The sequence below is a fragment of the Corythoichthys intestinalis genome, chromosome 5 (genome assembly GCF_030265065.1).
Source record: "Corythoichthys intestinalis isolate RoL2023-P3 chromosome 5, ASM3026506v1, whole genome shotgun sequence".
Taxonomy (NCBI): domain Eukaryota; kingdom Metazoa; phylum Chordata; class Actinopteri; order Syngnathiformes; family Syngnathidae; genus Corythoichthys; species Corythoichthys intestinalis.
This window is the reverse complement of record NC_080399.1, coordinates 17,349,455-17,363,243: the sequence shown is the minus strand read 5'-3', so window position 1 is coordinate 17,363,243 and position 13,789 is coordinate 17,349,455. Positions and strand designations below refer to the sequence as shown.

Genomic DNA, 13,789 nt, shown 5'->3' with positions numbered 1-13,789 from the left:
GAACCATGTCCTATGGTCTGATGAGACGGGTGGGCTTTCTTGTGTACCGTCTCCATAAGATGGTGACAGCTATGCACACCAATTTGATTTAGAGTACAGCGTGTGGTCTGAGCACCAACAGGCTGATGACCCCAAACCTCTTCAATCTCTGCAGCAATGCTGACAGCAATCCTGTAACGAGTCACATGACATTTTGGAGGGAAAATGACAAGCAGTACTCAATTTGGACATTTAGGGATGTGCATTTTTTCATAGGGGTGTACTCACTTTTGTTGCCAGGGGTTTAGATATTAACGGGTATATTTTGAGTTAATAGAGGGGAAAATAAATTAACTATTATATGAGCTGCACACAGACTACTTTTATTATATAAGCTGCACACAGACTACTTTTCATTGTGTGAAAGTTTCATTTTGACAGTGTTGTCCCATGAAAAGATATACCTAAATATCTGCAGAAATGCGAGGGGTGTACTCACTTTTGTGATACACTGTACATACAAATCTTGAAAAATTTGCCTAAGTTTGTGTGACCATTTATACTGTATATGTAACGTTGCATGTATTAGGTGTCTGTACTTTCTGTTGTTGAGTAATGGGGAAATTACAGAAGTGTACAGGAGGGGTACAGAGGCAGTTTGTAGGTCAGTAATCTGTACTCATGGCGAGTTTGGTGAGATATGTAGAAGTTCAGGATAGCAGCAGGTGGGCGTGACAAAAATGTAAGAATTTAGTAGGAAATCATACAAAATCTTTGCACTATGATGTTCATGGAGGGCAAATACAAATGATAAAACCAACATAATTTTGCTGTAAGTTTAAAACAGTTGTATAATGGACGTATTCATTTAATAAAAACATCTAAAACACCTAAAAATATCCAAGTCTTCTACAAAAAACATCTTTTTTTGTATAAAATCCTACTAAATTCGGATTAAACAGCACATACTGCATATTCTTTACTGCAATCAGTTCTACATTTAACAGCGATGTATTTCTTGCGCATATTAATGTCATTCATACACATTAGCCCAAACTATTATCATCATTATACGACCTGAGAACATGGTACGAAAGTCAAGAGGCGCCTAAGATTATTTGATGACAAATGAGTAGGGGGGAACCCCAATCACAAGTCCTTGTGTTATTATGCATATATTACACATGTATTACACAGGAAGTTAAAATGAATGAAAGGTTGCAGCTTTGGTGACTCTTAATCCTTAAAACAAACCAAAGAAATAAAATAAAAAAGCAGCAAAGAACCACCGGAATGTCCCTTATGGGAATCTATAACTATTGCATTGAGCTGTATCTTGGCTGCTTTTAGTTCAAACAATCAGAATTAGTCATACATACTGAACATACACACTGTGGTATAAAAATATGATCCGATTCAATTCAAACGTGAATAGTTGGCAGCTAACGCAACAACAAATACAGTGCATTACTATAATTGCTGTACATTCGCCCCCCCCAAACTAAATATCTACCGAACCGAAGATTACAAAATTAGGTATTTGTACCTTTTTATAGACACCTTGACAGTCAAATTTTGCCACATTGAGTAGTCTCTGCATTGAACAGTTCGTGCACATATTTCTGATGCAAAAGTTTCATTCACTGGGAATATATGCTATAATATAAAGGAATATGAGGGCCACATTGAAACCAAACAAACGTGGAAAAAAACAAAAACCAGGAAAAAGACACAATTTTAGAATGGCGTGAAACAACTTCAGGAGAACACATTTTTACTTTTAGGAGAATAAAGTAACAATTTGTACACAGTAAGAGGAAAATATGATGAAAATTGATCACTAATAGCCAAGTCAATTTCAAGAATAAGCACATTTTAGTAGGGAAAAAAACAAATAAGTCACAATTTTCCAGGAATAAAATAAAATCATGATTTTAGAAGGAAAAAAAAAACATTTTACAAGAATAAATATATTTTTTCCCTTTTCTGTGCAGCCCTAATATTCCAAACTGCAATAATACAAGGGTTTGAGTTTAACCTTTAATCTCTTGCTAAAGCAATGTATGTTACCAGAACCAAAAACTATTGTGCTTCCGGTTTTACTGTTAGCTGCAATATAGAAAAGCACTTAAACAATCTGGAGTGCCTGTGCATGTGCTTTGCTAAGAATCCAGTTTGAAAAGGACTTGAGAACAGTCCAGGCCCATTAGTGTGCAATGAGTGGTTTGAGGAGTTAAAAAGATTGCAACAGTGAGGTTAGCTCTACATACAGGCTACAAAAAGTCTACACACCCTTGTTTAAAAGTGTTTTTTTTAAAGTCAGCATCGGCACATAACCTGTCTGAAAAAGCCTAGTCGAACATCAAAAGTTTACTTGGGGTCAATCGGAGAAATATAAAATGGTGGCAGGAGTGTGCCGTTGGTTAATTCTGAACACAGCATACTTGTGCATCTATTGTCAAAAATATGAATTTTCCTATTTGAGTTGTACAGGTCACATATTGATTGCTAAAACATACACTCATCGGCCACTTTATTAGGCACACCTGTCCAACTGCTCGTTAACACTTGATTTCTAATCAGCCAATCACATGGCGGCAACTCAGTGCATTTAGGCATGTAGACATGGTTTAAGACAATCTCCTGCAGTTCAAACCGTGCATCAGTATGGGGAAGAAAGGTGATTTGAGTGACTTTGAACGTGGCATGGTTGTTGGTGCCAAAAGGGCTGGTCTGAGTATTTCACTAACTCTAGGGTTTACAGAGAATGGTCCGAAAAAGCAAAAATATCCAGTGAGCGGCAGTTCTGTGGGCGGAAATGCCTTGTTGATGCCAGATAGGGTTGCCACCTGTCCCTTAAAATACGGAACGATCCGAAATTGGGAATTAAATGTTACGTTCCGTATTGAACTAATACAGAATATAAATGAATAGATACATTTCTATGCATTTTAGGAGTTTTGGGGATGTCCCTTGTTTTCTCTGCCTGTACAGCTTTGGGCGCGAGGGGGGTGTCCCGTTTTTCTTATTTCTGAAAGGTGGCAACCCTAATGCCAGAGGTCAGAGGAGAATTGCCAGACTGGTTCGAGCTGATAGAAAGGCAACAGTTACTCAAATAACCACCCGTTACAACCAAGGTAGGCAGAAGAGCATCTCTGAACGCACAGTACGTTGAACTTTGAGGCAGATGGGCTACAGCAGCAGAAGACCACGCCGGTTGCCACTCCTTTCAGCTGAGAACAGGAAACTGAGGCTACAATTTGCACTAGCTCATCGAAATTGGACAATAGAAGATTGGAAAAACGTTGCCTGGTCTGATGAGTCTCGATTTCTGCTGCGACATTCGGATGGTAGGTTCAGAATTTGGCGTCAACAACATGAAAGCATGGATCCATCCTGCCTTGTATTAACGGTTCAGGCTGGTGGTGGTGGTGTAATGGTGTGGGGAATATTTTCTTGGCACTCTTTGGGCCCCTTGGTACCAATTGAGCATCGGTTGGAACGCCACAGCCTACCTGAGTATTGTTGCTGACCATGTCCATCCCTTTATGACCACAATGTACCCAACTTCTGATGGCTACTTTCAGCAGGATAATGCGCCATGTCATAAAGCTGGAATCATCTCAGACTGGTTTCTTGAACATGACAATGAGTTCACTGTACTCAAATGGCCTCCACAGTCACCAGATCTCAATCCAATTGAGCATCTTTGGGATGTGGTGAAACGGGAGATTCGCATCATGGATGTGCAGCCGACAAATCTGCACCAACTGTGTGATGCCATCATGTCAATATGGACCAAACTCTCTGAGGAATGCTTCCAGCACCTTGTTGAATCTATGCCACTAAGAATTGAGGCTGTTCTGAAGGCAAAACGGGGTCCAACCCGTTACTAGCATGGTGTACCTAATAAAGTGGCCGGTGAGTGTATTTGGTCTAATATTTATATGCCACACAATCTGACATTAGAACAGGGGTGTGTAGAGTTTTTCTATCCATAATATAATTATAAAGAACATTAAATGAGTACATGAGGACAGGGCATCACGTGTGTCAACATTTTACTACTCACAGATGCCACTTAACTGCAAAAGATTATGGCTTTAGATTACTCCTATATACACACTTAAAAAAACTACATTCTGCTGGAGTGACAGTTCACTCTTCCTCATTTTCGGGTGTAATGGTAAAGTCTTTTGAGTTGAGGCTAACATAAACTCATTGGCTGCCAACGACGGCTGTAGACGTCAAATCCATTTGAACTGGGAGGGCAGTGAATGATTATGTTTCAGTGCCATTGATGGTGATAGACATCTAATCAGTTTTGCTTAGGAGAGCCTGGCAGCAATCATTCATTGTCAGACCTCCCATTGGCAATGGCAGCCAAGAGTTACATTTGTATAAATATATCTGCCACCTTGGAGTGTAGAGCAGTTGCTGCCTCAAACCACCGTTGATCGTTAGCGGCTCGCCCACATCACCTTTTTCAGCCAAGATTCAATCAAGCGGTGCAGTTTAGGTCCTTAAAGGGAAAGTTCAGAATTTCTGACATCATGAATCTTCGAGTTCGCAGGGGTTTAATAAGTCGGTGGAGTTGATTTCAACAAATTCCGTGCAGTTTGTCAATTATTTGTTAGTTTTAGGGCGCAGGAGTGGCTAAGCTAGCGTGAGTCAACAGAGCCTGCCAATAAAAAAACAATATTACTAGATGGAACGTAGTAAAATAAATTCAAAATGCAAATCATTGTTCGAAATACTCATGCGGCCAAAACAATGTCACACCAAAATGCCATCTCATTCATCTCATTCTAAAGCAGGACTATTTTTTAGATGCGTAGTGCAACCACAATAGAGAGTGCTCCGTCTGCGGTGAAAACCCCCCCCGATTTGATATCACTCAAATGTTGCTGTTCATACAACTATTGACATGCAATGGTAAATTCTACTAACTTTATCGTGAAAACAGAGCCAACACTATTGATTGCATGGGTCATCGGTGATTCTCATGCATGCATATGTCGTTATAATAGTGTTGGCTATGTTTTCAGGATAAAGTTATTAAAACTTACAATTGCATGTCAATAATTGCAGTATGAACAGCAACATTTGTAATCCAGAAGATCTGAAGATCTGTAACTACTTTATATTGTTCCTCGTTCTCCATAGGGAATTTGTGGAAACTTTCCTTTGCCCATTTCTTCTGTTTCCACAGCCTGTAAATGGACATTTCGCCATGTTGCCGGCTGTCAGTTAACTCAGCAGACTGATGCTGCATTCAAGGAAGGTGGGAAGTCAGTTTCAAACCTCCGATTGGAACGCCTCCACTATTTGATCGCTTATGAGAAGGCAGGTTTGCTGGACGTCAAAATGTCTTTTGATGGACAAAATAAAAAATAACTTGTCATGATCAGCCATCTTTGCTGTTTATTTGGAACACTTTGATGTCCCAACGGTACCCTCCAAGCAGGATAAGTCAGACTTCCCACATTCCTCGAATGCAGCGTGAGCACGATTAGCCGAAGCACTCCTCTCTAGTCGTATTACGCCTCTAAAAAAATAGTCCTGTAGAATTATATGAATTACGGCAGTTTTTTTGTGACATTGTTTTGGCCTCAAGGGAGTTTTGGAACAATGATCTGTGTTTTGATTTTTTTGGACTATGTTGGATCTGTTCAAAAATCTTATCGTTTTTATTGGCATGCTAGGAAGTCGCCATTGACACGCGCTAGCTTAGCCACTCCAGAGCCCTGAAACTAACAAATAACTTGCAAACCGCACAGAATTTGTTGAAATCAACTCCACCAACTAATTAAACCCCAGCTAACTCAAAGATTAAGCCTAATGGCAAAAGTTCTGAACTACTGCTTTAAAATGGATTGTCTATTGTTGTCAATGGCAGCCAATGTGTAAAAACAGAAAAAATGCAGCTGTTTAGTGTCAAGTGTTTGTCATGGCAGTTACTGCTATGAGGTTTTTGCTGTGCTTTTTGCTTGTCAGACAGACTCTTGCATGAGTTTTGCATACGGTCGCCCTATCGGCTAAATGGTACAATGCAAGCCCGGTGTAAGAAACCCGGGGGGGTGACTTATACACCAATCTATCCAATTGAAAACTGCACTGCTTGGTGGAAACAAGACTTCATACAAGCTAACAGAAGCCCTTGCGTCGTTAGAAAAGGGGGTGTCACTGGTCCAACCCCTAGCTTATGGAGGAAAACAACAAAAACAAAGGGGAGAAGGAGGAGCTGCTCAATACATGTCTCTGTAGATTTCCTGTAGGAGTGGGTGCAGTGACGTGTCCTCCGTCTTCTTGATCTCCTGTATGAGCTGAGCGTGCTCGGTTACCAGCTGTCGCAAATCGGCCAGTTTCTGCAGCAGCTTAGGGAAGAGGAACGTGTCGTCTGGGTGGTTGGCCAGCAGGTGGAGCTGTAGGACCTGCACGATGTTCTCCTGCATGCGCTCGATGTGCGTTACATTCACCAGGCCCGGCCGGTCTATGGAGACAAAATTGTACTGTAGTTTTAAGGCAGTACCGAAAGGAATCAGAAATTGCCTAAAACAACAAAGGGAATAAATTGTCATTTTGGGGAGGTGAGGGAATGAGAGACGTTTATGTCAAAAGTCATAATTGTACTGAAATAGTATGATTTTATGAGTCTCTTATGAAAGAAAACTATTTGCTCATAAATGAACTGCACTGGACTATTATCCACAGGTGTCCACATTGCATTATGGGACATTTACACCAAAAGACGTTCATCTTATTAGCCTGTAAAGATCCATAAATTTTAAACAGTTGTAATTTGTAATAAAAGTCAAAACCGTATTTACATTTAATGAGATGAAAGTCTTAACTCTTTGGCTACCATAGACAGGGAAAAGCATCCAATCCATTTGGACTGCGAGGGGTGTCAGCAATAATTCGCTGCCAGCCTCTCCCAGTTCAAATGGATTGGACGTCTATTCCCCGTCTATGAAAGTTAATGAGTTAAATGCATAACTTAAAGTAACAAAGTTCAAATTTTAGGAGGCATAAAAAGGTAATTCTACAATTTTTACTGCAACCTTACCTCCACAACATATGATGGCGGCCACAAAGAGCGCTAAATCACTGTCATCCAGCTCCAAGGCGTTAAACTTTGTGGCGAACTGGAACTTGGGCTCCATCATGTCACTGAAGGGCCGCCGCAGGCTCTTGAGGAACTCTCGCGTGATGAATCCCGATCCGTACGCCACCAGGAGCCCGTCCTTATTCATGCACGAGGCCAGCATGGCGAAGAGGGCCTCGTAAACGCCGTACTTCAGCAGCGTCACCTGGTCGTTGAGGTCCAGATTGGAGAAACCTGGCACCGACTTGGCGAATTCCGTCAGTTCGGTCACCGTCTCCACTGAGGTGCACTGGCAGCAATGGAAGATGCGCACCTCCGCCTCACGGTCCTTTAGGACCTCCCCCGAGCCTACCATCTTGGCCACTAGGGTCTGCTCCGCTAGCTGCAGCGTGTCCGTGTCGTGGATGACCAAAGGCTGCCGGAAGGACAACACATTAATTATCACGTTTTTTTTTCTCCATTTTCAGGATGGAACTTTCAGACAGTCATACACTGAGCATACACCAGACCACACGTGTGAAACTCAAGGCCAGGGGGCCAGATCTGACCACAAAAGAATATCATGTCCAGTCATGCTTCTAGCTCAAAGTTAAATAACATTGCAATTCTCCGGTAAAGCGCTCAAGACATACATTCTTCATTCATGAAAACCAAAATAAAACAATTAACAAATAATATTTAAACTGATATAATATAGTTAGCCAACAATGTTATAAGTGAAAAAGGACAAATGTAATACATTGACGCACTACTGCACCTTATAATTAGCATTGTTGTTTTTGTCAACAATGACATTTAAACTAATTCGTCAAAGAACAATTTTTCCATGACTATGATGCGCTAAAAACGTGACTTGGGAGATTAGAACATAACAAGACATTTTCGTCTGACGAGACGCCAACGAGACGGAAATGTGACGAAGGCTAGGTTCATACTGCAGGTCTTAATTCACGAATCCGATTTTTTAATGTTTTTCTGACTCAAATTAGGCATTAACTTGACGGTCTGAACGGGACAAGTCGCATAGAAGTGGATCATTTCAAATCCGATCTGGGTCACTTTCGTATGTGGTTTAAATCCGATCTGGGTCCCATTTTTCCCGATCGTCGCGGTGGTCTGAACTGGTAAGTCTCCCAAATCGGAATTCATGCAGCAATTACGTCATCAAAGAGCGACAGAGACGGCGTGCTACGGTAGCGGTGCAGCTGTCCGTCAGCGCCTAGCTAGCCTTGAACATGGCTTTTGGGGAAAGGTCGGGCTTGGCAACAGCCATAAAAAAATAAAAATGGGCTGAGGATAAGCCTAAGAATGATCGGTTTTCTCTCTGCTCTATATGAGCAATATTTCAAGATTGCTTATATGACCGAGAGTCAGGGCAAACTGCCCGTACGTGTGTGTGACATGCACGGACAGTGTGTGCATGCTATCGGTTCACAGAAACTTTGAATATAAGCCTAAACGGGGATTATTTACGTCTGTTTTTTTTGTCCTCTTTTTGGAAACCAAAATATGATCGCCCTGGAGTGACGGATAACATCCAGCATGTGTAGTCATTTGTTTTTGATGCCTTTGCGCAAGCGGGTCTTCTTGTTCAGCGCATGTCGGACTGAGAATTAGTGCGCATGTGTAATACTTCAACGGTCTCAAAAGGCAGTCTGAACGGGCACGCCAAAAAAACAGACATGACAAAGAATCGGATTTGTGCATTAAGACCTGCAGTATGAACGCAGCCATAGTTTCTGTCATAGGTTCACAATGTGGGACATTTTCATATTGCCGTGAGTATGTCAGCTTGCATCGTAGCAGTGTTTGGGCTGTGTCAATAATGTGAGATGTGTTGCGCCTTTCCCTAACTCTCTTCACCGGAGTTTAGAATGTGTTTCAAGCTAGGCTGTGCTCCATCTTTCTTTTTCTTTCTTTAGAAACACATGGTAAGATTTGTTTTCTTATCTTTGCAAGAGAAAATGTGCAATGTTGCTTAATTTTTAAAGGTCTGTGCTGAGTGTTAACATAGCATTCGCGTTAGTATTAGCATCAACTTTGGCGTTGCGAGCGCCCTCTTAAATGCTTGGACAACTTTTTTTTTTTTTCCAGTGGCTTCTCAGTGGGTTGAATTGGAAATACATTAATGTACTGCTTTTTCCTGCCGAGTTTATTATCTTCACAAAGTTGGCGTTGTCCGTGTAGATGCTACAAAAGGTGCTCGTCTGTCTATGCTCATTCAAAATTGTTGGAAACCTTGAATATTTTTAGAGTAAAACTTTTGAATTTTACAGACGAACACATTTTGAGTAACTGTCAACTACAATTAGACGAAATTTGTATGACATTTCGTCGACTAAAACTAGAAAACGACGAACATATTTTGAAATGACTAACACAGATAAGCATTTTCATCCAAAGAATAAGACAAAAATTTAAAGGGCTGCCAAAAACAACACTGATTATCAGGTGTGCCTTAAGAATGAAAACTAACACCTTTATTGATAGTGCCTTACAGTCTGAAAAATATGGTAAGGGAATATTTTCAATTAGGAGGCTTAAAAAAACGGGATTTGGACCACTTTAGGCGATCAAAACCTTATACAGTGGGGAGAACAAGTATTTCATACACTGCCGATTTTGCTGGTTTTCCCACTTGCAAAGCATGTAGAGGTCTGTAATTTGTATCATAAATTCTCTTCAACTGTGAGGTACGGAATCTAATACAAAAAAAAACAGAAAATCACGTTGTATGATTTTTAAATAATAAATTTGCATTTAATTGCATGAAATAAGTGTTTGAAACATCACAAAAATCGAACTTAAAATTTGGTACAGAAAGCTTTGTTTGCTATTACAGATACCAAACGTTTCCTGTAGTCCTTGACAAGGTTTGCACACACTGCAGCAGGGATTTTGGCCCACTCCTCCATGCAGATCTTCTCCAGAGCCTTCAGGTTTCGGGGCTGCTGCTGGGCAACACGGACTTTCAGCTCTCTCAATAGATTTTCTATCGGGTTCAGATCTGGTGACTGCCTAGGCCACTCCAGGACCTTAAGATGCTTCTTAAGGAGCCACTCTTCAGTTGCCTTGGCTGTGTGCTTTGGGTCGTTGTCATGCTGGAAGACCCAGCCTCGACCCATCTTCAGGGCTCTCACTGAAGGAAGGAGGTTGTCAGCCAAGATCTGGCGATACATAGCCCCATCCATCCTCCCCTCAATACGGTGCAGTCGTCCTGTGCCCTTGGCAGAGAAGCAGCCCCCCAAAAATGATGTTTCCTCCTCCATGTTTCACAGCTGGGATGGTGTTCTTGGGGTTGTACTCATCCTTCTTTTTCCGCCAAACACGACGAGCCGAGTTTAGACCAAAAAGTTCAATTTTGGTCTCATCCGACCACATGACCTTCCCCATTGCTCCTCTGGATCATCCAGATGGTCAGTGGCAAACTTCAGACGTGTCTGGACATGCACTGGCTTCAGCTGCGTGATGAGTTTCCAATGGTTTTCTTCGAGACTGTGGTTTCAGCTCTCTTCAGGTCATTGACCAGGTCCTGCCGTGTAGTTCTGGGCTGATCCCTCAGCTTCCTCATGATCAGTGATGCCCCACGAGGTGAGATCTTGCATGGAGCCCCAGAATGAGGCAGATAGACAGTCAACTTGAACTTCTTCCATTTTCTAATAATCGCTCCAACAGTTGTTACCTTCTCACCAAGCTGCTTGCTTATTTTCCTGTAGCCCATCCCAGCCTTGTGCAGGTCTATTATTTAATCCCTGATGTCCTTACACAGCTCTTTGGTCTTGGCCATTGTGGAGAGGTTGGAGTTTGTTTGTTTGAGCATGTGAACAGGTGTCTTTTATACAGGTAACAAGTTCAAACAGGTGCAGTTACTTCCGGTAATGAGTGGAGAACAGGAGGGGTTGTTAAAAAAGAACTAAGAGCCGAAATATTTACTAGTTGGTAATGTATCAAATACTTATTTAATGCAGTTAAATACAAATTTATTATTTAAAAATTATACAGTGTGATTTTCTGGATTTTTGTATTAGATTCCGTCCCTCACAGTTGAAGAGAACTTATGATACAAATTACAGACCTCTACATGGCTTGCAAGTGGGAAAACCAGCAAAATCGGCAGTGTATCAAATACTTGTTCTCCCCACTGTATATGTATGGAACATTAATCCTTTAAGAAGCAGTCTATAAGTGACAGGGTTCTTTCATAGTTAACTTTATTGGGTGGTCTGTGTTGTGTTCAATATGGAGATGTTCCAAGTTTATTTGGCAAAATGAACAACTCAAAGTTCATCTAAAAGAGACCTAGTGTGTGGACGATGCGGGGGTAAATGTGGACGTTTGGGACATGTTTTGAAAGAGTGCTTGGACGTAGATAAAAAATAATGATCTCCTTCTATTTATGGCTTTTTTGGCATGTCCTCACACTTTAGTTGCTGCACATCATCTGTGTTGCAGCAGGCTGCCAACTATTGAGAAACAAAGTCTGAGTGCAAAGTTGAAAATGTGCTAAGAAGAGGAGAAATCACTAGGAATACATCCAAAAGTGTTCAACAAGAAGTGGCAACCTAGGAGTAATCAACCTACCGGTGTGCTAGTCTTCCCCGTGAGAATGGTCCGGGCCTTGGCCTTGTTCATGTTGAAGTTCTTGAGGTAAGCCTCGTAAATCTGTCGGGCCAGCGTCTTCTGGTCGGCCAGCTGGGGGTCCTTCACCTCACGTTCCCCTGTTACCATCTCCGCCTTCAGCTTCAGCTTCTCCGACTGGGGCATCCGACCAAAACGGATGGCTGCAGGGAACGCAACACAAACATCCGCATGATTGTTCAAGTTCTAGTACTTGACATAAGGGACAAGACAAATTAACAGTAACATACGTTGCAATACAATGGACTAAGTTGCTTCCGTTTTCACCAATATGACACCATCAAGAGTGTCAAGACATTTGTACCAAGGCATTCAAATTGATCAATATTACATAAAAGTAACAGATGAAAGCACAAAGGCTGCCTATAGATGAAAGCTTCTTGTTCCTGAAGTGAATTACGTCACTTTCCGAAAGTACATGCGGTCATTTCAAATTCTTCAAAACTCCACCTGAAAACAGCACTATAACATAAAGCCAATATTTGTTACATTCAAAGGGGCTTTAAACCCCCACAAATCTGTTGTGTTATGTTATTACAATATCCACGAAATACAATGTGTTGCATTTGTGCCTTACACTCAATGAATGTTTTTTTTTCCCTGACGAAACACTCAGACAGCCTGATCACATTTGACTAATGAGATTGCAGCTGAACTGCATTTAACCTCACACATACACACACATGCACACACTGCAGCAGCTTATACGAATAGATCTGATTTGAGCAAATAAGCAGGCGACGCCATGTACGGCAATCTAATATAATGGCGCCTGAAAATTGAATGGATCATGTAAAGGTGCCAACACACTACAGTAGGTGCCTGGGAAGGAGCCAAGACTAATTAAGTTGAGAGGAAGTGAGTGATACTAAGCACAATGTCAATGTCAGGGCATTAGTCTGAAACTTCTAAAATGATCAGCACGCTTACTTTTGATTGACACAGTCAAAGCAAGTCAGTAATTAATGTAGACATTTGAACACATCCTTCTAGTCTAATTATATTGTTACAATTAGAGTTGTCTGATATTATCGGTAGCCAATAATATTGGCCGATAAAAGAATTTTAACCCTTTAACACCGAAGCGTTTACGCATATCGTCTTTGAAGCTTCGTCACGCTGTAATTACGTCACCCACGTGCTGCTGGTTGGTCTCGTTTGAAAGTGCGGAAGTTGATGCCCACACCAGTTTTTATTTGAAGTCAATCGGCCAAGAAAAACGGGAGATAATGTCATTTGAGTTTTATAGTTTTATTGCACTCATAAATATGCATTAAAACGCTGCATGGACCATGTATCCATCTCCATATTTCCATCATTTCTTGTCCTTTTTCAAAACCGAAAGCAGCACAAAAGACTACCTATCCCAAGAGCCGCTGTGATATCAAGAAGGACGAACCGAATGTGATCATTTTTAATAAATTTCCGAGCGAGGCGCCAACTATTGAAAGGGAGGCATGCGAAGCAAGCAACGGCCGGTTGGTTTGAGCGAGCGACTTTGAAACGTGCAGAATGAATCTAAAACTACATTTAGCGCAAGCTAATGCATTATTTCATTGACTCAAGGAAGAAGATGAGCCGTATTTGTCGTTGTTTTCTTGGGATGAGTCGGCATCTCGGCGAGTAGAAGTGACAGCAGCGCGCAAAGTCGCAAACGGCGAAAGAGTAGGCTGTGTGACGTTGTGTGTGACGCAGCTCCGTGACCTGTTCAAGAAGAAGCTTTATTGAGTGCGCAAAAAAAAAAAAAAAAAACTATTGTGTCGCATGCCTGAAAAATTTGAATTGAATTGAACTACTTGTCAATGTTTCTTAAAACACTTTTTTCCAAAGTTATACATATTTTTTTCTTCACTATATTCTTTTCAATTTTTATGTAGATGTGTGTTCGAGAAGCTGAAGGTGATGGGTACAACACCTAACTTCACAAAGAGATATCCTCCAAACCCTTTTTGTGTTAGATGATATATATAATTTTTTTCTCTCACTATTTTGCACAGTATATAACCTGTTTTGACCATAGTATGTGTAAAAGCCAAAAACGCCTATGACCATACCTGCTGTTTG

General features: G+C 41.2%; 1 protein-coding gene across 10 annotated transcripts in view; it reads right to left on the bottom strand.

Moving 5' to 3' along the window:
- Positions 1 to 281: 281 nt before the first annotated feature.
- pparab (peroxisome proliferator-activated receptor alpha b) overlaps positions 282 to 13,789 on the bottom strand; it is a 184,005-nt gene continuing 170,497 nt past the window's right edge. For all 10 annotated transcript variants that reach the window (XM_057836788.1, XM_057836792.1, XM_057836790.1 and 7 more), the window contains 3 exons: positions 11,669 to 11,868; positions 7,049 to 7,502; positions 282 to 6,472 (listed from right to left, as the gene is read on the bottom strand). In XM_057836788.1, coding sequence (XP_057692771.1) covers positions 6,228 to 6,472; positions 7,049 to 7,502; positions 11,669 to 11,868 — 899 coding nt within the window. In that variant the 3' untranslated portion in view covers positions 282 to 6,227. The remainder of the gene's footprint in view (positions 6,473 to 7,048; positions 7,503 to 11,668; positions 11,869 to 13,789) is intronic.